Source organism: Manis pentadactyla, chromosome 1, assembly GCF_030020395.1.
Source record: "Manis pentadactyla isolate mManPen7 chromosome 1, mManPen7.hap1, whole genome shotgun sequence".
Lineage (NCBI taxonomy): Eukaryota > Metazoa > Chordata > Mammalia > Pholidota > Manidae > Manis > Manis pentadactyla.
The window spans coordinates 115678208-115703385 of record NC_080019.1 but is presented as its reverse complement, the minus strand read 5'-3'; the positions used below and the strand labels follow the sequence as shown (position 1 = coordinate 115703385).

The window sequence follows — 25178 nt, the reverse complement described above, 5'->3', positions numbered from 1 at the left end:
TTTCAATATTGCAAGTTTTAATTTTTCTAGCCAGGAAAATAAGACTTGCTTTGGACCCTCACAGCTGCAAGCAGGAGAAAGCAAGCAGCCCCTTGATAGTCATTAACCAGTTAGGATCTCCCCTCCATTGTTCAGTTCTGTTCTGAGACAACAGGGCTGACTACAAAGAGCACTAAAAGCACTATAAGCCAAAAGTGGATTCTGAGCCTGGTGAGGCAGATTCACACACTCCCCAGGCCTCTCCCATACTCATCTTGGCCAGCCCTTTATATGCCTTGGCTGTCAGTTACGCATGAGCACAAACTGATGAGACTGTAAGAGATTCCAATTCCCACGGCTGGAAAACATACCAGATGACAACAGCTTGATCTTTATTTAAAAATATATAGATGATTATTGTAAAAGAGAAAAGATTTTTTGAACATGCACACCACCCATACACTTCAGCACTCTTCTCCCAAGCCCAAAAGCTCTCACAGAGTGGAGAGAACTATAGACTCCAATACACAAAGGGAGAGAATTTGCTTTGTTACATTTCCCTTACCAGAACATAGTATTCATCCTTAGACTCTTCTTATATCTCTGCTCTCCTGAGGAAATTTCAGCTTAACCTTCTTAATTACACAACTTGAAATGGAAATGCTTTTGGCAAAGACAGTTGAGCCATTATATATAGATTAGGGCAGCTAAAACAGAATTCATTTATCCTACTTTAAAAAGAAGCCATTCTCAACAACTACATGCAAGAGAATGGAACTGGATTACTGCCTAACTCCATACACAAATATAAACTCAAAATGGATCAAAGACCTAAATATACGACAGGAGACCATAAAACTCGTAGAAGAAAACATAGGCAAAAGTCTCTTGAACATAAGTATGACCAATTTTTTTCTTGGAAACATCTTCTTGGGCAAGGGAAACAAAATACAAAATGAACAAGTGGGACTATATCAAACTAAAAAGCTTCTGTACAGCAAAGGACACCATCAATAGAACAAAAAGGCAACCTAAAGTATGGAAGAATATATTTGTACATGATTTATCTGAGAAGGGGTCAACATTCAAAATATATAAAGAACTCACATGTCTTAACACCATAAAAAATGGGCAGAGGACCTGAACAGACATTTCTCCAAAGAAGAAAGAGATGGCCAACAGGCACATGAAAAGATGTTTCACATCACTAATCATCAGGGAAATGCAAAATCAAAACCACAATGAGGTGTCACCTCACACCAGTTAGAATGGCCACTATCCAAAAGACAAGAAATAACAAGTGCTGGCCAGGATCTGGAGAAATGGGACCCTCCTGCACTGCTGGTGGGGATGTCAACTGGTAGAGCTGCTATGGAAAGCAGTATGGAGGCTCCTCATAAAACTAAAAATAGAAATACCATTCGACCCAGTAATTACACTCCTAGGAATTTACCCAAGGAAAACAAAATCCCTGACCTGAAAAGATATATGTTCTCCTATGTTTACTGCTGCATTATTTACAATAACCAAGAAATGGAAGCAACCAAAGTGTCTATCAATAGATGAATGGATAAAAAAGATGCGGTACATAGACCCAATGGAATACTATTCAGCCATTAAAAAAAAATCCTGCCATTTGCAACATGGATGGATCCAGAGGGTATTATGCTCAGTGAAACAAGCCAGACAGAGAAAAACAAATACTATATGATTTCACTTATTTGTGGAATATAAATACAAAGCAAAACAGAATGAACAAAACAGCAGTAGACTCAGACACTGAGAAGTGACTGGTGGTTACCAAGGGGGAGGGGGAGGTTGAGGGGGATAAAGGGGCACAAAAATTCTCAATCATAACATAGGTTGGTCACAGGGTAGTAGTACAGCATGGAGAATATAACCAATGATTCTGTAACATCTTTCTATGTTGACAGGTAATAACCACAGTGGTGGGGGTGAAGATTTAATAATATGGGTAACTGTTGAACCACTGTATTATGTACTTAAAACTAATTAAGATTGTATATCAGTGATACTTCAATTAAAAAAAAGCCATTAGCACTCAAAGAGTATGCACTTTCACATCCTGAATGAGATTGAAATCTGGCAAGATACAAAGCACATGCACAAATAGTACACTTGACTCCTAAGGAGGACCCTTAAGACCTAAATAAACAAAATTCCCAGGTAAGTTTTAAACAAGAACTTTAAACATTGATTAGCACCAAAAAAATGAGCTAACTTGAATTTATTGTTTTTTTTCTTACTTTTCCTCAATTTTTTGAGAGACAAGCTATAGTTAACCTTTATAATTTAAGTATGATGATAAAGACTAAGAAGCAAACATCTTGGTTAAACGAATTTCTAAAGATTTAGAAGTGGATCATCTTAAGACGTACACTTCAGCAGAATGCACACATAAGGATATGAGTTAGTGAGGGAAGAAAGGAAGTCAAATCTTCAAAACATGCCATTGTCAGTAACTCCAACAAAGTACTTCAAATATGGATGATCACCACTTACATGTGGCTTCATGCTGTAGTGGGTCCATTCTAAAAGATTCAGATCAATATTTCTTTTGGTCTTACTTTCATCCTGTAAATACTGACTAAAAAAACAGCAAAGAAGGAATATATTGGTGAGTTCCTGTGGAGACTTACCCTTACAATTAAAAAAGACTTGATGTCTTAACAGATACACCATTCTCAAATCCACCCCCATTCGCTTTTCAAAAACATGATTGCTTTTGGTTTTTTAATTTAATTTTGGGGGTTTTATTCTGCTTATAAAAATTGTACATGCTTCTTACTACATTGATGGACAATGACTGCAATGGGATGTGTGGGGGGAATTGATAATATGGGTGAATGTAGTAACCACAATGTTTTTCATGTGAAACCTTCATAAGAGTGTTCAATGATACCTTAATAAAATAAAATAAAAATTGTACATGCTTAAATAGAAAAACCGTTTGACCTGGGAATTCCACTCCTAGGAATTTACCCAAAGAAAACAAGTTCTCAGATTCAAAAAGACATATGCATGCCTATGTTTATTACAGAACTATTTACAACAGCCAAGATATGGAAGCAACCTAAGTGTCCATCAGTAGGTAAAAGGATAAAGAAGATGTAGTACATATACTCAATGAAATATTATTTAGCCATGAGAAAGAAACAAATCCTACCATTTGCAACAACATGGATGGAGCTAGAGGGTATTATGCTCAGTGAAATAAGTCAGGCGGAGAAAGACAAATACCAAATGATTTCCCTCATTTGTGGAGCATAACAACGAAGCAAAACTGAAGGAACAAAATAGCAGCAGACTCAGAGACTCCCAAGAAGGGACTAGTGGTTACCAAAGAGGAGGGGTTAGGGAGGGCAGGTGTGGAGAGAGGGAGAAGGGGATTGTGGGGTATCATGATATGTGCACATGGTGTATGTGGGGTCACGGGAAGACAGTGTAGCTCAGAGAAGACAAATAGGGACTCTGTGGCATCTTACTACACTGATGGACAGTGACTGAAATGGGGTTTTGGGGGGGACTCAATAATGGTGAATGTAATAACCACATTGTTTTTCTTGTGAAACCGTCATAAGAGTGTATATCAATGATACCTTAATAAAAAAAATTGTACATGCTTATCTTTAAAAATCAAAATGCATAAAATGTAAAAAAATATGAGCCATTCCAGAAGTAATTAACATTAAAAATAGTACTAGTATTTAATTAACTAAAAATAGTTTGCTGCATATTCTTCTAGTTCTCTACTCCTATATACACAATTTAAAAACATACGCGTTATCCTAAAAAGTACTTCATTTTACAACTTGCTTTTCTTCACTTAAAAATAGATATAAAATCAGACAATTATCCTGGAGTAAAAAAAAAAAGCCATTGCCATGAAACATAAAAAAAAAGCAGGAAGAATATTCTAAATTAAAGGAGACTAAAGAGACGTTAAGTACATGCATGAGCCCTGAATGGCTTCCTGTATTAAGAAAAAAAACTATGTAAGATACCCAAAGAAATCAGTACATGAACTATATATAACATACTGCTGATTGCTAAGTTTCTTAAATGATAATGACACTGTGGTTATTTGAAAGAATTTCCTTATTCTTAGGAGGTATACACTTAAGAGTGATGCATTTTATCCAAATCTTCAGAGGGTTATCAAATTTAACACAGACATCTCAGTTCTCATCTCAACCTGCAAGGAAGGCAAGCCAGCCTTACACCAGGGCAGGACCTCTCAATGGGAGTAATATCACCCCCTAGAGATGAAAACTGGTTCTTGCAGGGCAAAAATCTTAAATTCCAGTGGTTTGTAGTCCTCTAAAGCTCCACCCACAAATGAAAAGTCTTATTCTTTAGTATTACTTTCTCTTGTCATGGAGAAATTAAAATAAATTTTTTGCAGGGGTGGGATATCAGGGGAGGGGAGTGATAATAAAAAAAAAGTTGAGAAAAGATGGACTAGGAATACCAGGAAAGGGAGTAGTAGGCCTCAGATACCAGAGGAGCTGAATACTTCATACTTAAAAAAAAAAAAAGATGAAAGTATGATTTGTATTGTTTTAAGTAAAAAACAAAACTTAGCTGTATTATTGCAATGAGAACATTTCTATGCATGTAATAATATATATGCATGTGCATGCAACATTTTATATGTATCTTAAACAGAAAAGACTAGAAGAAAATAACTGCTTTATAAACAATTTGGTGTATCTTAATGATTTTTTTAAATTTCTCCTCTAAACTTTTTAAGATAAACACCCATAAATAAAAATCTTTTACACTAAAACATTATCAAAAATGAGAGAACTGAACTAATTATTAATAACAACTTTTCTTCCTATCCTAAATTTAACAATGCCTTACTAAAGTATCTATTAAAATTATCCAAGTATCCATACCAAAAATAAAAATAGGAACCTCTTTTTGCTTCTACTGAGCAAACAAGGTTCAAATTAAACTTGTCTTACTGATTTGCTTCCTCACTGTGAAATCTGTCACCACTTTACATAGCTAACAAGTGGCTATGCTTTAAAGGCAGGTTTCTAGCAATTACTACTTGAAATAATTGCCTACAAACCATACACTTTAATTTAAAAACTACTTCTGGGTACTATGAGATGAACCCTACTATCATGGAAAACATAGAGACACGAGTGGTATTAAGGGAGGAATAAAACTCCCCAGCTAACACTCCTTTAGAACATTCAGAGTAATGTATCAATCCCAAAGAACTCTAATTGAAATCACAGGACTCTAAATAGATAAGATTTTACATTATAACACACAACAAATTTGTTTTCAATGATGCTACCAAGCAAGACTTCTCAGTTAAGATTAGATATTAGGTTATTTTTAAACAAGAAGATGGATTCAAGTCTCAGGTCCTAAACAATGAGAAGACAACCTTGACTATACAGAAGACAACAATTACCATCACCAGAGTCTCATAGGATTAAACAGAAGAACAACACTTAACAAGGTGAAGTTTTTCAGCCTTTACTTACAGAATAATCTCACAGATTCTGTGGCCCTTTTGTCCCATAGAATCCAGATATTTGAGACACCTTTTTCTGAGGTCTATCACCTATAATGGAAAAATGCAACATCCAGAAATATCTTAACCATAACAGAAGTGAGAGTTTTATTTCCAAAAAGAAAAGTATCTTTAAAAAAATCAGGATGTGTACCAACATGAATGGATTTCTAAGACATATATTTTTATAAACTGGCATAAATGATACAAGCCTCATTTCTATAAAATTATCTATTTCTATTCTTAGAGAAAGGTCTGGAAACTTAAGCACCAAAACATCAGTGGTCCTCTCAGTGATAAGATATTTTCTTGCTTTTTTCTTTATACCTTTACTTTTCTGCAATAAATCTGTACCAACTCATAAACAAAACTAAATAAATAAAATAAATAACCATATGCATACTAAAACTCTTTCCTGTTAAAAACAAAAGCTCCTCATCCATAAAAATGAATGAAGTAGGGTACATGCTACAAAGTAATGAACTTCAAAATCAGTATGTTAGGTGAAAGAAACCAGATACAAAAGATTTCATACTTATGATTTTATTTACATGAAAAATCTAGAATAGGTACGTCTGCAGAAACAGAAAGTAGATTAGAGGTTGCCAGAGGCTAGGGGGAAGGGAAAATGGAGAATGACTGTTTAATGGGTATGGGTTTCCTTTCGGGGTGATGCAAATGTGTTGGAATTAGAAGTGATGGTTGTATTTGTGAATGTACTCGATACCACTTAACTGTATCCTTTAAGACGGTTAATTTTCATGTTGCATGGATTCATGGATTTTACCTCAATAAAAATGTTTTCCCTCGAAAAAAAAAGCTCCTCAGATACAAGACTAAATCTAGCTTTCTAAATTGTTCAATCCTAGAACCAGGAAGGGACTCTGCAGAACATGCCTTTAACACACACTCCTGGACTTTCACAGGACAGAAAAGGGTAGCCTTCATTATTTATGAAAATAGTCTTATTCCAAATGCCACCAATTAACCCTCTCAACTCACCACAAGGCTCCAATGTACCTTCCGATGAATAGGCACCAGAATAAGTTCCTGTTCAAAGAGACTGACCCCTTTGGTCCATCTTTTCACGGCTTGGTAACCCCCAGACTTTAATTTGGGGTAAAAAAAAGTACTGAACACATGTAGTGCTGGATACCCTTGTTTTTTATTTCTTTCCACCAGAAGATTCATATAAAAATTAATGACCTATAATATCAAGACAGTAAATGTCAGAACATGGCATGTTAACAAAACTTAATTCCTACCTAGCTCAATCAGAAAAAACTAGAAGGTGAGATGCTCAGGGAAAGGAAGGTACTAAAGAAGGGATAAAAGGACTGCCTATGACAGAAAGACGGGAACCAAAAATGATCAATGCAAAATGATAGGGATTAAGAAGGAATGAAACTACTTTAAGGCATATGAGTTAAGACAGCCAAAAGAAGGAACTCAAGGAGAAAGTCTGCAATAATGAAAAGATGTATGTAACTAGCACATAAAAAATATGCAGAAATATTAACTACAAGTGAATTTTACTGCATTATAAATTATACTGCAACTTAAAATATTAACTGGAAGGAAATTTACCAAAATATTGTTCAATTTTGAGTGGTAACACTTTCGAACAATATCTTTCACTTTTTCTGTATTTTCCTAATTTTTTATAATAAACATGTAACATTTCTAAACATAAAACAAAACATTCTAGTTTTATAAGAATGTGTTTTTAAGTGTCACTCATCATGGTATGGAGAGGGGAAGGAAGGCAAAGGGAGAAAATGTAGAGACCGAGCAGTAGGGGGAAGGACCAACCGGAAAATTGGCAAGAACTAAGGGCTAGCTTTAGCTAAACATGTAAGGATACAACATCATAATTAGGTACATTTTTGCAGTTACCACCCAAATAACATTTTTCTAAAGACAAATGGTATACATATAGTGGTCAATATCTCTCTTTATTATTGAAAAAATAAAATGGCTCCTATAAGAATTTATCTAAAACAAAATATCATTGGCTACTTCCTTCCATTCATCAGCTGCACTCAGGGTTTATATTTTGTCACTGAAAACTTAGTAAATGAAGTGGTGGATGAAAGGAATAACCGATGCAGAAGAGGGAAACTGTTCATTAAAGGCAGCAAACAGTCATAATTGACCATTTTGTAAGTTTTAAGATGTTTTTGTTTTAAATAAAACTAAAAGCTGCCTTATCTAACCCCTTATAATTGGGTAGAAATCACTTTGGTTATGGATAGTAAGTGCTTAAGCATAATGATAGTCAGAACAGACAAAAAAAGACAGCTCACTTCATCATTGAGCCAGTGATAGTTCTTCAAGGTCTGGATGTCTCCTCGGGTAATTCGCAATTTGAAAGCGCTACTTAGGATCTCATCCTGTGGGCCATGGCCTAGGGCATTGCTGATTTCCTTTTCCATGTCCTGAATTAGGAATTCCAGAAGTTGCTATTTTAATACAGAACCACTAACAGATATTAAAGTCTGAGACTGAAAGAAGTTTTTCATCTCTGTAATACCAGACCCTTGAGAAAAACATACTATCAAATACTTAAACTGAAGTATTAAAACATTTAAACCTAGGACTAAAAAGCAGTCTTACTAATAGTTATAAAAAATGTTAGGTCAATTATCACCTTCTGGAAACAATAATTTGCGAATAACATTACATATAAATATAGTTTCAACTATCCCACCATCATTTATTGAGCACTATGAGCCAAACGGTACCAGATGCTTGACGCCCATCATTAATCCTTGTTTGTGGGGAAAGTAGTACCAGCATTTTATGGAAAAGGCAAAGCTAAGAGAATTCGGATTACATGCTCAAAGTCATACAACTATTAAAAGGAAGAGCCAAGATTTGAGCTCAGGAGTGTCTAACTTTCTAGCCTTTGCTCCTTTCACAATAGTATAAAAGTTATGCTCATACTTTCCTTATTTACCTCCTAAACTGTTATTTAAAAACATCAAAGCAGTGACTCTATAGCATCTTACTACACTGATGGACAGTGACTGCAATGGGGTGTGGGGGGTGTTGATAATATGGGTGAATGTAGTAACCACAATGTTGCTCATGTGAAACCTGAGCATAAGATTGTATATCAATTATGCCTTAATAAAAAAATCAAAGCAATAAAATTAGGGCACCTAGGAGACCATATTACCCATTTCTGAAATGAAAAAATAAGCAAATAGGCAGAAACTGGAAAAAAAAAAAACCCAGTAGGTCTAGCAACTGAGTCCTCCTCGAATAGATGGTTTTGTTATTCTAAAGAATTTATACAGATAAATGCATATTTAAGCTACAAGACTGATTCTATAAACCCAACAGAAATTATTTTCATCCAAGTATTTTTAATACTGCTTTCCCCCCACTATACACAATTTTGCTGTTGTACGGATCTCTCCACCTGATGTCCAATATATATAAGTGCCCAAGACATATTCACTGAATTGGACTGATTACCTACTAAGACAAAGGAGTGAAGATGTGTGCTCACCTTTAAAATGATAGTTTTTAATTACCTTCATTTCCTTGTTTTCTCTAAGTTTTTACTCTTTTCAAATGCAATAGTCAATGAAAGGGACATTTTAGTAAACAGTAATCACTTTTTTAAATTAAGGTATTATTGATATACACTCTTATGAAGGTTTCACTTGAAAAAACAATGTGGTTACTACATTTACCCATATTATCAAGTCCCAACCCACCCCCCATGCAGTCACTGTCCATCAGTGTAGTAAGATACCATAGATTCACTATTTGCCTTCTCTTTGCTACACTGTAAACAGTAATCACTGTAAAAAATGCAATAAATTCATTCCTAATGCCAAGCCCATACTATGGAATCCAGAATATTTGAAGGGTAGGAAAAGAATCTACAAAGAACCCATTATATTCCACATATGTGACAATATGTCTATTTACATTTGCTAAACATTAATCTGATCCCTTGGGCCACCTTCACAGACCACTAATGATTAATGTAACCTTGGGCCTGACTTCTTTTAATACACTCATCCCTAGTCTGGATAACTCCGCAAAATAAAACGTTCATTAAGTCTTGAATAACTGAAGTTATTAAAAAACCTGCCTCTTATTCTGATCAACACAAGAAACAATACCTCTGTAAGTTCAAGAAGATCATCTGTCCTTTTATCCCTCTCTTTGCCTAAGCAATTTTTTTCTTTTGTCTCAAGTATTGACATCTTCCTCCTGAGTAACCCATTGCTTCCACTGCCCAGGCGGAGTCGGGATGACACTTCTTCAGATAGGTCAGGTTCCAGTTGGTGTCCCCTCTGATCAAAAAAAGTTCCTATACTTTATTGACATGCTTAATACTTACACATATAAACATACATAACACATGAAATATAAATACTGCCATTATCCTGAAAGAAAAGAGAATGAGCAAATCCCCCAAATGAATAAAGTAGATTTAGCATACCTGTCTATCCCTGCAAGAGGGAACAGAAAACGTTTAAGACCTAACACTCAGAGGATACCTAAACTACAAACCATGGAACAGAACACTCATCACTTTCCCTGGAGGTAGCAAGAAAAGTATTTTCAGTTCTCTTATCCCACTTAAAAATAATATGATTAACACCGAGTATCATAATTCTTCCAAGTGGTAAAGATACCACAAGACAAATGCTGGGCACAGAAGCCACAGGGCATAAATCTGCAAAGAAGAAAAAAGCTAACCTTTTCAAACAATATTGCTTCTCTCTCACTTACCAACTTTACATTTCCCTGTATGGCCCCAGAAGATGACTGGTTAGCCAGAGACGGGTAAGATTCCTCAAGGGAGGGACAACCTAAGACAGGCACAGTCGCAGGGGGGCCATCAGGTGAGAAATTGGGGATCAACAGAGGTGAGGCTTAGAACCTCACCCCCCCTGTTTTGAGAGAAATCTTCTGCATCCGTGGATGTTTTGTTGCCCTTGTCTAGCTTGGATTAATACTTAGTCTATAGGCACACACCTGATCATCTAAACTTGCCCTCTTACAGCACTAAATTATGCTTTCTATCTTTATCTTGCATCTACCTACCACTTCAGCATTTTATTTTTAAAAAAAAACAAGGGAGAAATGTGGGATTCACATATAAATCAAGTATAAAAATCAAACGAATAATCATATTTGACCTGATTGTTTATAGTTCATGATGCGTGATCAAAACCGAAAGTTTCTGTGATGACTGCCCCTGTAATGTTCACCATGTAAGAACTTGTTCGTTATGCTTTAGAAGATTGGAGACTGTTGAGAATTACACTTGGGGTTGATTAATGATTGTGCATTGAGTCCCCTATACAGAATTTTATTGTTGTTAACAACCATTTGATCAATAAATATGAGAGATGTCCTCTCAAAAAAAAAAATGCAAAATCTAAGCCTAAGATGCTAATAAATCTGAGATTTTTGACTTTGAAAAGAAAGTTTTGCATGTGTCTTTTCTAGAGACATATGATTTTGAAACAATCTCCAAAAGATGCCAGGCAAAACAGGTAAGTACTGGGATGGAGGCAAGTTTCTTTCTCTTAAAAAGGTAGCTACCATGCAGGTAAAAATTTGGCAACTTAGAAGGAAGCCAAAGTTGTATATTTTCAATGCCTGTTGTTTTTTCAAAGTAAACAACAGCATTAGAAATCAAAGCCACACGTATCATCTTTCTTATTTTTCATGAGCACCAAAATTTTAATGTAAGTCAGGTGAAAGAGTGAAAAGATGTAAAATTTAATGAGGACTTCTACTTACCCCTTCATTTTCAAGTCTGATTCCAAATGCCTTCTCTGTATCAGAAATTTTCCCCTTTGAATACCTGAGGAAAAAAAATTGAGTAATTACAGACTGGATGATTTTAACCTGGTACATGTTAGACTAGTTTTAGAAATAAGATTTAAAAATTTGTAAACAAAAACTACCCTGAGTTTATATACTCCTCTAAACCAAGGGTCAGCAAAATTTTTCTGAAAAGGATCAGATAGTAAATATTTTAGGTTTTGCATGTCTTACAGTTTTAATCACATCCTCTCAACTTCCACTATAGTTTAAAAGCAGCCATAGACAGTACGCAGATGAATGAGCATGATTGTGTTCCAATAAAACTTTACTTACAAAAACAGGCAGGTGGACCAGATTGGCCTCATAGGCCATAGTTTACCAAAGCTGCTATAAATGAACTACCATCCAACATCCTAAAGGCACAGAGAGCTGCCTTCACTTAAAGGTGCTTTGCTAGAGGGTGCTAATCACTAAAGATGCCCACCACAACCACACTCCTAAGTGGCACCTATGGCTCTCAAACCCTAATGCCTAGGAGGGAAGGACACCAACCCAAGCTACAGTGGGCATTTGACACAAGAGCAACCTATGGACACATATATGCTGACCAACTACCAGAGCTGAGGGGAGTTCACAATTCCTCAGACATAGTTACTACCAGATATAGCTAATAAAGTAAGAAAACAATGTATCAAGAGAAAAACTAGAATGAACTGAATCATGTACCTCTTTTCACTTCTCACTGGACACAGAGGTCCCCTTGTTTCAACAATTCTGTCTGTGAGGATGGTAAAGAAAAGATTAAATATTTCCTTTATCAATCATGTAGCTAGAATTTCAATTTATGTAGTTTTTAAAGTATCAAGACATTCATTCATCATTTAGTCTCATGTAGTGGATAGCTAGTGGAGAAACAGAAGAAAATTAATGAAAGAACGTAAATAATTTTGGCTCAAAAAATATTTGGTATGTAGAAGCTCAGAATAATCATAAAGAGGTATTTTATGTACCTATTTAATCTTGAAATAGCTTCTTTACTAAACTACTGGTACTGGATAAGCCTAAGTTAATGCCCTGGGGAAGGGTCTGACAATGTCTTGAAATTTTGTACACCATCTTTCACTAGTATGTCATTTTTCAATTTCATACACGCATGAACTAAGGTCAATATATTAAGATAGGGCTAAATCTGGGAACTCACATTGTTTTGGAACAAACTGAGTTGTTCTGACTCCGTGACTTTGCTCTTCCCCCCAGGCTTTGGTCTTTAATGTATCCATCTGATTTCTTTGAGAACTTAGAAACAGAAAAAGTGAAGATCAGATACAAATGGAAAGTCTACCATAAATATTCATTATCTCTGTCTGACAAGCTTCCCCAAATGGGAGATATTAATTACCCTGTAATATCAAATTATAAGAGAGGGGACACAACATAGCCCCATCTGGGACTAGGTAAAAAGGAGTCTAATCCTAATTCTAGTATTTCAGCTCAGTCACCTAACCTCCAGTTTCTGCATTTTTAAAGTTGGATGTTTTCAATCCCCAGCACCACCTTGACTGAAAAAACTCAGTATGAAAAATTTCAGGTTAAAAGATGAAAATTTTTAAATAACATACTGAAACAGATCCTAAAATAATACATTAAAAGCAGAAACAGTAAGAAGCAAAATAGTTTCAGGATTTTGCCAACATAACAAAACCAATAATTCATGAAACATACTGCTGTTTTCAACAGTGGCTAGTTAAATGAGAAAAATATTAACATTATACTAAGAGAATTAAAAATAACGCTTTGTTATTTATCCTTTCACCAAGCTAGACAGACATATGACTTTTTTACCTTCAACTTGCTGTTACCTAATTTCTGGGTTCCCTTCTGTATATTATCATACCACTTGTTAGAATTACCAAGTGTACCCCAATCCTGAGCTCACATACTTTTTATCCTCTTTTTACAGTGAATAAGGCCAGACATCAACTTGTTCTGCCACTCATCTATTTGCTGAAAGCATTAGAGTATTTAATTAATAAGCAGTCGTATGAGAAAAATTCCCTGTGCCCTTGTTTGACTATTTATATTGTCTTAAAATTGGAGGTTTCCAACTGGCTAAAATGCATCCATTAAGATGTCTCAGGGACTATATGTGTATCAGGAAGAGAAGTGGGGAGGAAGAGATGGACAGGAGAGGAGGAGGGGAAAAGAGACAGAAACAAGAGACTATGAGAAATGTGCGTGGGGCAGGGGATGGTTTTGGAAAAAACTCTGTCCCCTGAGAACATGACTTTCAACCAGTGATTCTACTTTTCTATATCAGAGTTTCAAATAAGAGTTCACATGAACAAGAAATACCGTTTGACCCAGGAATTCCACTCCTAGGAATTTACCCTAAGAATGCAGGAGCCCAGACTCAAAAAGACATATGCACCCCTCTGTTTATCGCAGCACTATTTACAATAGCCAAGAAATGGAAGCAACCTAAGTGTCCATCAGTAGATGAATGGATAAACAAGATGTGGTACATATACACAATGGAATATTATTCAGCCATAAGAAGAAAACAAATCCTACCATTTGCAACAACATGGATGGAGCTAGAGAGTATTATGCTCAGTGATATAAGCCAGGCAGAGAAAGACAAGTACCAAATGATTTCACTCATCTGTGGAGTATAACAAAGCAAAAACTGAAGGAACAAAACAGCAGAAGACTCACAGAACCCACAAATGGACTAACAGTTACCAAAGGGAAAGGGACTGGGGAGGGTGGGCGGAAGGGAGAGATAAGGGGATTAAGGGGCAATATGACTAGACTAGCACACATAATGTGTGGGGGGTGCATGGGGAAAGCAGTATGCAAAGCAGTATAGCACAGAGAAGACAAGTAGTGGCTCTATAGCATCTTATTATGCTGATGGACAGAGACTGTAATGGGGTATGTGGTAGGGACTTGATAATGGGGGGAATCTAGTAACCACAGTGTTGCTTCTGTGATTATATATTAATGATACCATAACAAAATAAAAAATTGAATAAAATAAAAAGGGGCAAAAAAAAAACTATGAGAAGGAATTGAATTTTGAAATCAGTTTACAGATCTTAGGTCTTTTAAATATAGAAAATACTAATAAAATGCCCTTTGTTATCTAAAATTGTATTTGCAGAAAAACATGAGGACAGCAGCCTACAAGGTCTGAAGAGCTCCCATGCCATCCATGGTTTTCGTGTTGCCTGGAATCTTTGTTCTGCCAGGAACGAAACACGTCAGCATGTCCCTCACAGTAAATCTTGCCTTCAGTGATCAAAAAAAAAGTTCACATGAACAAAATTTTCTAAAGCTAACAGGAAATTTTATTTTGTAAAACCACTGTTCTTTGTTAATCCATTACTAAATACAATGTTCAAGCAATTAGAAGGCTAGTTCTCTCAATGTTAACCTCTTTTTTCAACAAAGCCTTTACAACCAATCCTCTCTTCAAAAATAAGGAAAGAGTCTGGCAAAGAATTAATTTTGTTAGCTCATTTTCACCTGTGATGAGCTGAAGTTATAGGAGAAACAGAGTTTCCATGTCCACCTTCTTTAAGTCGCTCCAGTAACCTTCGGTACTTCTCTCTTTCCTCTTTTTGAACACCCTAAATAAAAGAAAGCAAGTTAGATAAGTATTATCACATTAAAACTACAATTGAATCATAAACAGAAACTAAGGTCAAATGCAGCCCACAGATGTGTTTTATATGAGAGCATAGTGTTTTTAAAATTTCTTGAATTAGTTGGCAACTTCATAAATTTGATAAGAAAATTCTGAAAATTTGGCCTCTTTTGAAAAACTTAATCGACCAACTATGTAGGGCTATTCCCTTTAGACAGGCCATTCACTCCAGCCCACTTCACTCATTTATGTTACCTGCTATAATTTTATGGCATCTGATTTTTTGACAGCAGAACTGGGTAAGTCACAAATACTCAACAGAAATAATCCACTTGTATATTCAGAACATTTAGCTTCCAAAATGGAACTGTTCTCACCAAAGTCACCAATGACCTTCTCTGGCCAGATCCAAAAGACACTCTTTCAGTCCTTACATTACTTAACCTTGCTCTTCACTGTCTCACCCTGCTGACCTTGCCTTGCCTTTCTGGACAATATACTCTCCTGATTTCTTTTTATCTTCTTGGTCATGAATGCAGATTATTTCTTCTTTTGCCTGCCCTTAAATGCTGATGGTTCTGCCCATTATCTCTTCAGCTCCCCTGATTTATATTAACACCAATATGCTGAAGATTCAGAAATGTGTCTATCACCCTGCCTTCTTCTCATAACTCCCACCACCTATATCCAAGATGTACAGATTTTCTTGCATGTTTTACAGGTACTTTATAAACAATGTCCAAAACCGGTCATCATCTTCCCCCTAAACGCACAGGGTATCTTGGTCAGTGACATGTATTAATCTGAGACTCAGACTCTTCCCTCTAACTTTACATCACACTTAATCAATGAGTATGACCTTGCTAATATTACCCTCTAATATTTCCAGAACATATCTTGTGTATACTTCATACATGTTTATTCAGTTCCACCTCTGGTTCCTCATCTAAGAGGTATTGGGGCTTACTTTAATACTTTCTTTAAAACCCCCTCCAGGACTTCAATCCATTCCTCTTTCTTCTTGCCTCAGCTGATTATAACTATTTATGTATAAGCTCTCAAAGGACAGGGATCACATTTTATTCAATTTTAATTGCTGACAACTAGCACCGTACCTAGAATCCAAATAAATATTTCTCCAATGAACTAAACTAAGTGGCTCAGAAAACCATCTAGTAAACTGCAATAGGTGACAGTCCTGAAGAATTCCAGATACAAGAATAATTCTAAATTCTCCTGGAATAAGTGAAGACTTCAAGAGGGAAGTGAAGACTATTGGTGAAGACATCATGCTAAGTGCCCTGAAAAGGGAAGGAAAAAGCAGACATGTACACTACTTACTTTCTTTACTTAGTCAGTTACTATAGCTTATAAAAAAAAACAAGTTAGAACAATTCAAGCACTCAAAAAGAATCTATAATCTTATCTCTTCCTAACATGATTTCTATTTCCTTCTCATAGTGAGAATAACATCTGAAAATTTACCAAATCATGTATGTATAGAGTATTTCTAGAAGGATACACACAAGTATCAGTGGTTACTAGCTAAGAGTCAAAACAAGGTGGTTGGGCTAGGTATGAAAGGCAGACCAAGAAATTTACAGTCAATGTAAATTTTTTTACCTTTTAAATTTTATACCATAGTCCATATATTATTTACTCCCCCCAAAATTGATAAAATATTTTTAAAGAGATCAAACTAAAACAGCTTACCTCCTCCACGGTACAATGAGGACGTCTCAGACCCTTGCCACTCTCTTCAGAAATCATCTCTGTTACAACCTGTTCCTGAGGCTTCCAGCTTAAGGAACTCTCTGGATTGCCTTTGCTATGGCGACGGCCACCTGGTCTCCTATTATAGCCTTCTGAGTTCAAAGTAAAACTGAGACAGAAAGAAAAGAAGAAAAGAATTATTACCAAACAACTTAAATTGCTGGAATTGAAGCTCCAGTCATCTTATGATTAAGCTGCCCTAGGTTAAGTTTGCTCCTGGCAAACCAGACAATTACAATTCAAAAAAGTTAGAATCTTTAGAGCAGAAGGGACCCCAGCATTCCACAATGGAATGTGTTTCCAGTCTCCAGCGATGCCACATGAAAATCTCTGCCTTTTTCCTCATGCCCAAATTTCCAAACCCAACTCTGGATTTAATTCTCCTATTACACATTCCTTCCTCTGGTACTGCACTTTTCCTTTAATCACTTGGCATTGGAATTAATTACTGGTGTGATTAGTTAATTTGTAATTAATTTGTATTATGTCTATATCTCACACTAAACTTTAAATTTCATTTAGACAGAAATTAAATCCTTTCACCACCATATCCTAGTACAGGGTCTAAGCAACAGGCACTCAATAAATATCTGCTCAATGCTTAGAAATAGAAGCCATGAAGCCACTACTTAGTCATTGTTGCTGGTGACAAAACTTGCTTCTACTACTACTACCAATAACGGGACAAGCTGACATCGTATCCCTCTGGATGTGATGTTTTAAAAAGACTACAACATCACAATTATAGTAATTTTTATCAAAAATTTTTATAATCTGAAACATGAGTAAACATCAGACAAAATTAAGGGACATTCTACAAAAGAAATGCTTTCCATTCTTCAAGAATATCCATGCCATCAGAGAAAGACAAGTACCAAATGAGTTCCCTCATTTGTGGAGTATAACAACAAAGCAAAACTGAAAAAACAAAATTAGCAGCAGACTCACAGACTCCAAGAAGGGACTAGCAGTTATCAAAGGGAAGGGGTGAGGAGAGTGGGTGGGGAGGGAGGGAGAAGGGGATTAAGGGGTATTATGATTAGCACACATCATGTTGGGTGTCACGGGGAAGGCAGTATAGCACAGAGAAGACAAGTAGTGACTCTATAGCATCTTATTACACTGATGGACAGTGACTGCAATGGGTGGGGGGTACTTGATAATATGGGTGAATGTTGTAACCATGTTGCTCATGTGAAACTTTCATAAGATTGTATATCAATGATAACTTAATTTAAAAAAAAAGAATTAGAAGGCTCAAACAAACAAACAAAATTCTACACCATCAAAGACAAAGAAAAGCCAAAAAGGAAAAGTGATCAAAGAGACATGAAAATTAAATATAATACACAATCCTGCACTGAATCCTGGACCAGAAAAAATTACCTCTGTAATGGTAAAATTTTAAAAAGGTTATATGATAGTATTTTATTAATGTCAAATTTTCTGATTTTGGTAACCTGTGATTATGTAAATGTTCTCATTCTTAAGAAATAAACACTCAAGTACTTATGATTACAAGGACATGAGTCTAAGACTTACTTTCATATGCTTCAGAAAAAAACATTAGGTACATACAACAGAGAATGACATAGCAAATGTGGCAAAATAACAACTGGTGAATCTGAATCAAATGAATTCACATACAGAGTTTCAAAATACATACATGAAGACAAAATACAAAGGCAAAAACTGACATAGCTAGATGGAGAAACAGACAAACCATAATTATAGTAGAAAATATCAATACTCCTCATTCATCAATTAGTAATAAAGTAGACAGAAAATCAGTAAGACTTGTGAAATATTAGCAGCCAACTTGATCTGACACTTCACCTAACAATAGCACAATACATATTCTTTTCTTTTTCTTTGTTTGTTTGTTTTGGCATCATTAATATACAATTACATGAGCAACATTGTGGTTACTAGATGTCCCCCATTATCAAGTCCCCACCACATACCCCATTATAGTCTCTGTCCATCAGTGTAGTACATATTCTTTTCAAGTGCACACTGAACATCATATATTAACAAATTTAAAAGAATTTAAATCATACTACAGTATATTCTCTGGCCATAAGGGAATTAAGCCATTATGGTACTGATTTCAATCAATAACAAAGACGTTCTGTACTTTCTCTTTTTGCCCTCAGATCAACCATTTATCCAATTCCAGAGGGCCCCAGTTTTATCTAGTGACTCATTCTTAAATATTAGTAGACAGACAAGAATTAGCAAGTATTGGAATAAAGACTCAAAGATATATGCACCCAAATGTTCACTGCAGCATTACTTAAAATAGCCAAGACCTGGAAGCAACTTAAGTGCCAAATGACGAATGAATGGATAAAAAAGACACACACTGGGAGGACAGGGGGGAAAAAACATGTCAGGAAAGAAGGAAAGATGAAAACCTACTCCCTCACACACCAAGGAAGCAACTACAGCAAATACAACTAAACCTGAAAATGACCTAAAGACTACAAAACAGACCACCTACACCTGGGGAAGAAGAGAAGACTCGATAGAGCAGGGTAACATGACAGAGCCTCAACTGAGCAGGACCCCAGCCCTTCTGCCAACCCAGCCACAAGTGATGGGAGAGGAACTGAGCAGGGAGGGTAAGTGCTCAGGAACTCTGCACACCTAGCCCTGGAGATGTGATCTGGGAACACAAGTTCCCATTGCATCGGCCTTTGGTGATTAGCGGGGCTGGACACCAGGGAGAGTTGGAGCACTCTGGGAGGCTGAGACTCCAGCTGCTTGTGGAGGACAGGCATGCTCTGCTAGTCCCACTGAGACCCAAAGCTGAGAAGGTAGTCTGAAACACTTACCAGCAATGGAAAGGGTGCCAGAGAGGCGAGGGTTGAATGGAGTTCTCAGCAGAAAAAAGGCAGGTAGGCACCACTTCCCCAGTCCTCCCTCAGCCCAACAAGTTGGGCACTTGTGGGAGCCACAAACACTCCATCCCCCTTGCTGGCAGCTCAGCCCTGAGGCACTTCCCTGCACACTGCCCACCTGGCCCCAACCTGGCCCACTGGCCCAGCAACACCAGACTTTGCTGCCTGGCAGAAGCACGGAGACTTTCCCTGCAATACACTCACAGACACTGAGAAGTGACTAGTAGTTACCATGGGGAAGTGGTTGGGGTGGGTGAGTGGGAAGGGATAAAGGGGCACAAAATTCTTAATCATAATATATGCTGGTCACAGGGATGGTAGTATAGTATGGAGAATGTAGTCAACGATTCTGCAACATACTCCTATGTTGACAGATACCAACTGCACAAGTTGGGATGAGGATTTAATAATATGGGTAACTGTTGAACCATTGTGCTGTATACTTGAAACCAATAAAAATAAAAACATAGTAACTGGTAAAACAAAATTAAAAAAAAACATACACACTGGAATGTCAAAAAAAGGGAGGAATTCCTCCTATTTGTGACACATGGATGAACCTTGAGGCTATTACACTAAGTGAAATAAGTTAGAAAGACAAATGCCATTGATTTCATTTCTATGTGGGTCTAAAACAAAAAACAAAAACACAAACTCACAGATACAGAAAACAGACTAGTGATTGACTGGAGGGTGGAGGGGTGGGTGAAATTGGTAAAGGGGGGTCAAAAGGTACAAACTTCTAGTCATAGAATAAGTCATGGGGTGTAATGTATAGCATGGAGACTATAGTTAACACTACTATGCTGTACCTTAGAAAGTTGCTAAGATGTTAGAAGTCTCATCACAAGAAAAAAACATAATTATGTGGGGTGATGGATATTAACTAGGCTTATTGTGACTGTTTCACAACAGATATAAATATGAAATCATTATATTGTACACCTGAAATTAATGTTAAATGTTAATTATATCTCAACTGAAAAAAAGACTGATATGAAAGACCAAATAAACCAGTGGGAAGAGGAATTCAGAGGAAACAAACAAGGAGGGAGGAAAACAAATTTTAAACTAATTAACTAATGAACAGCTTCAGAGAGATAAGAAAGGATATTACATCCTTTTAATAAGAACAAGATTCTTGAAGAAAGTAAAACCCATGGGCTATAGAAAGGGGGAGGATGCTTACAACATAAAAACAGTGATAGACAAAAAATAAAAATGAGTAAAACGTTTTTTTAAAGAAAAGGCAAAGAGAAGAACAAAAGAAGAGAATACATAAGGAAGTTATATCAATCCAGAAGGTCTAATATCCAAAGAATAGAAATTCTAGAAAGTAAGAACACAGAAGAAAATTACTAATAAAACAGTAAGAACATTACACAAAACTGAAGAATGTGTTAAGTGTATGAAAATTCATCAGGCTATACACATAATTTCTGCTTTTTTTGTATGCATACAATATTTCAAAAAAAAGGTCAGAAGTTCAGAAGTGAGCGACAATTTTTAAAATGTTTTTTAAAAAGGTGCTATAATGAGGGTGCAGCCAAGATGGCGGCATGAGTAGAGCAGCGGAAATCTCCTCCCAAAACCACATATATTTTTGAAAATACAACAAAGACAACTCTTCCTAAAAGAGAGACCAGAAGAGACAGGACAACATCCAGACCACATCCACACCTGAGAGAAACCAGCGCCTCGTGAAGGGGGTAAGATACAAGCCGCAGCCTGGCGGGACCCAAGCGCCCCTCACCCCAGCTCCGGGCGGGAGGAGAGAGTTGGAGCAGGGAGGGAGAGGGAAACCAGGACTGCTAAATAGCCAGCCCTAGCCATCCGCACCAGAGCGCAGACACAGTGCATGCGTGGGGCCCTGGATACTAGGGAAACAGGACAGTAAGACCTGTGAGCGGGTCCCTGCAGCCGGTGCCCAGGGACAAAGAAAAGCGAGTGCTTTTTGGAAGTCTGAAAGGGACAGGGACCTCACAGCTGGACGGAAGTGTCCCGGGACACTTAGTCCAGCAGCAGGGAACTCCGGGCACCCTAATCCCCTGGATATCAGAGCAGCTCAGAGGCCCCTCATGGAGATAAACAGCCCCCCGACTGTCTCCCCTCCGACACGGCTCCGCCATATCGGAGCAGCAGCCCAAAGCAGGCCACGCCCACAGCAACAGCAGAGATAAATTCCACAGCAACCGGGCAAGAATCAGAAGCCCTGTCTGCATGCAGCTGCCCAGCACAAGTCGCTAGAAGTCGCTGTTCTCCCAGGAGAGGAAGGCCACAAACCAACAAGAAAGGACATTCTCCCAGCCGTCACTCGGCCAGCTCTGCAAACTATCTCTATCGCCATGAAAAGGCAAAATTTGAGGCAGACAAAGATTACAGAGACAACACCTGAGAAGGAGACAGACCTAACCAGTCTTCCTGAAAAAGAATTCAAAATAAAAATCATAAACATGCTGACGGAGAATGCAGAGAAATATACAAGAGCTAAGGGATGAAGTCCGGAGGGAGATTACAGACGTCTGGAGGGAGATTACAGACGTCTGGAGGGAGATTACAGAAGGGAAACAAACTCTGGAAGGATTTATAAGCAGAATGGATAAGATGCAAGAGGACATTGATGGAAGAGAAACCAGAGAACAGGAACGCATAGAAGCTGACACAGAGAGAAATAAAAGGATCTCCAGGAATGAAACAATATTAAGAGAACTGTGTGACCAATACAAAAGGAACAATATCCATATTATAGGGGTACCAGAAGAAGAAGACAGAGAAAAAGGGATAGAAAGTGTCTTTGAAGAAATAATTGCTGAAAACTTCCCCAAACTGGGGGAGGAAATAATTGAATAGTCCACGGAAATACACAGAACTCCCAACAGAAAGGACCCAAGGAAGACAACACCAAGACACATAATAATTAAAATGGCAAAGATCAAGGACAAGGAGAGAGATTTAAAGGCAGCTAGAGACAAAAAGGTCACCTATAAAGGAAAACCCATCAGGCTACCATCAGAATTCTCAACAGAAAGCTTACAGACCAGAAGAGAATAGCATGATATATTTAATGCAATGAAACAGAAGGGCCTTGAACCAAGGATACTGTATCCAGCACGATTATCATTTAAATACGAAAGAGGGATTAAACAATTCCCAGACAAGCAAAAGTTGAGGGAATTTGCCTCCCACAAACCACCTCTACAGGGTATTCTAGAGGGACTATTCTAGACGGGAGCACTCCTAAGACTAAACAGATGTCACCAGAGAAAATAAAATCACAGCACAGAAAGCAGACCAACCAAATACTAACTAAAGGCAAAAACTAAAATCAACTACCAACTAAAAGCAGTTAAAGGAAACATGAAAGAGCACAGAATAAAACAACCAACATATAAAGAATGGAGGAGGAGGAATAAGAAGGGAGAGAAGAAAAGAATCTCCAGACAGTTTATGATATAACAGCTCAATAAGCAAGCTAAGTTAGGCAGTAAGATACTAAAGAAGCTGAAATTGAACCTTTGGTAAGCACGAATGTAAAGCCCGCAATGGCAAAAAGTACATGCCTTCAATAGTCACCCTAAATGTAAATGGACTGAATGCATCAATCAAAACACACAGAGTAATAGAATGGATAAAAAAGCAAGACCCATCTATATGCTGCTTACAAGAAACTCACCTCAAACCCAAAGACATGCACAGACTAAAAGTCAAGGGATGGAAAAACATATTTCAGGCAAACAAAAGAAAGAAAGCAGGGGTTGCAGTACTACTATCAGACAAAATAGACTTCAAAACAAAGAAAGTAACAAGAGATAAAGAAGAACATTACATAATGATAAAGGACTCAGTCCAATAAGAGGATATAACCATTCTCAATATACATGCACCCAACACAGGAGCACCAGCATATGTGAAACAAATACTAACAGAACTAAAGGGGGAAATAGACTGCTATGCATTCATTTTAGGAGACTTCAACACGCCACTCACCCCAAAGGATAGATCCACTAGACAGAAAATAAGTAAGGACACAGAGGCACTGAACAACACACTAGAACAAATGGACCTAATAGACATCTATAGAACTCTACATCCAAAAGAAACAGAATATACATTCTTCTCAAGTGCACATGGAACATTCTACAGAATACACCACATACTAGGTCACAGAAAGAACCTCAGTAAATTCCAAAAGATTGAAATTCTACCAACAACTTTTCAGACCACAAAGATATAAAACTAGAAATAAATTCTACAAAGAAAACAAAAAGGCTCACAAACACATGGAGGCTTAACAACATGCTCCTAAATAATCAATGGATCAATGAACAAATTAAAATAGAGATCAAGGAATATATGGAAACAAATGACAACAACAAAAAATCCCAACTTCTGTGGGACGCAGCGAAAGCAGTCTTAAGAGGAAAGTATATAGCAATCCAGGCACACTTAAAGAAGGAAGAACAATCCCAAATGAATAGTCTAACATCACAATTATCAAAACTGGAAAAAGAAGAACAAATGAGGCCTTAAGTCAGCAGAAGGAGGGACATAATAAAGATCAGAGAAGAAATTAACAAAATTGAGAAGAACAAAACAATAGAAAAAAATCAATGAAACCAAGAGCTGGTTCTTTGAGAAAATAAACAAAATAGATAAGCCTCTAGCCAAACTTATTAAGAGAAAAAGAGAATCAACACACATCAACAGAATCAGAAATGAGAAAGGGAAAATCACGACAGACTCCACAGAAATACAAAGAATTATTAAAGACTACTATGAAAACCTATATGCTAAGAAGCTGGAAAACCTAGAAGAAATGGACAACTTCCTAGAAAAATAGAACCTTCCAAGACTGACCAAGGAAGAAACACAAAAGTTAAACAAACCAATTACGAGCAAAGAAATTGAAATGGTAATCAAAAAACTACCAAAGAACAAAACCCCCGGACCAGACGGATTTACCTCAGAATTTTATCAGACATAAGGAAAATACCCATTTTCCTTCAAGTTTTCCAAAAAATAGAAGAGGAGGGAATACTCCCAAACTCATTCTATGAAGCCAACATCACCCTAATACCAAAACCAGGCAAAGAACCCACCAAAAAAGAAAATTACAGACCAATTTCCCTGATGAACGTAGATGCAAAAATACTCAACAAAATATTAGAAAACCGAATTCAAAAATATATCAAAAGGATCATACACCATGACCAAGTGGGATTCAAGGATGGTACAACATTCGAAAATCCATCAACATCATCCACCACATCAACAAAAAGAAGGACAAAAACCACATGATCATCTCCATAGATGCTGAAAAAGCATTTGACAAAGTTCAACATCCATTCATGATAAAAACTCTTAGCAAAATGGGTATAGAGGGCAAGTACCTCAACATAATAAAGGCCATAAACGATAAACCCACAGCCAATATCATACTTAACAGCAAGAAGCTGAAAGCTTTTCCTCTGAGACCAGGGACAAGACAGGGATGCCCACTCTCCCCACTGTT

The 25178-nt window shown here is 36.9% G+C and overlaps 1 protein-coding gene across 4 annotated transcripts in view; it reads right to left on the bottom strand.

The window, feature by feature from the left end:
* SENP2 (SUMO specific peptidase 2) overlaps window positions 1-25178 on the bottom strand; it is a 70540-nt gene that overhangs the window by 12838 nt on the left and 32524 nt on the right. For all 4 annotated transcript variants that reach the window (XM_036875209.2, XM_036875207.2, XM_036875208.2 and 1 more), the window contains 10 exons: window positions 16704-16872; window positions 14870-14973; window positions 12543-12637; window positions 12068-12119; window positions 11315-11378; window positions 9679-9852; window positions 7843-7974; window positions 6539-6742; window positions 5508-5587; window positions 2503-2587 (listed from right to left, as the gene is read on the bottom strand). In XM_036875209.2, the coding sequence (XP_036731104.1) occupies window positions 2503-2587; window positions 5508-5587; window positions 6539-6742; window positions 7843-7974; window positions 9679-9852; window positions 11315-11378; window positions 12068-12119; window positions 12543-12637; window positions 14870-14973; window positions 16704-16872 (1159 nt within the window). The remainder of the gene's footprint in view (window positions 1-2502; window positions 2588-5507; window positions 5588-6538; window positions 6743-7842; window positions 7975-9678; window positions 9853-11314; window positions 11379-12067; window positions 12120-12542; window positions 12638-14869; window positions 14974-16703; window positions 16873-25178) is intronic.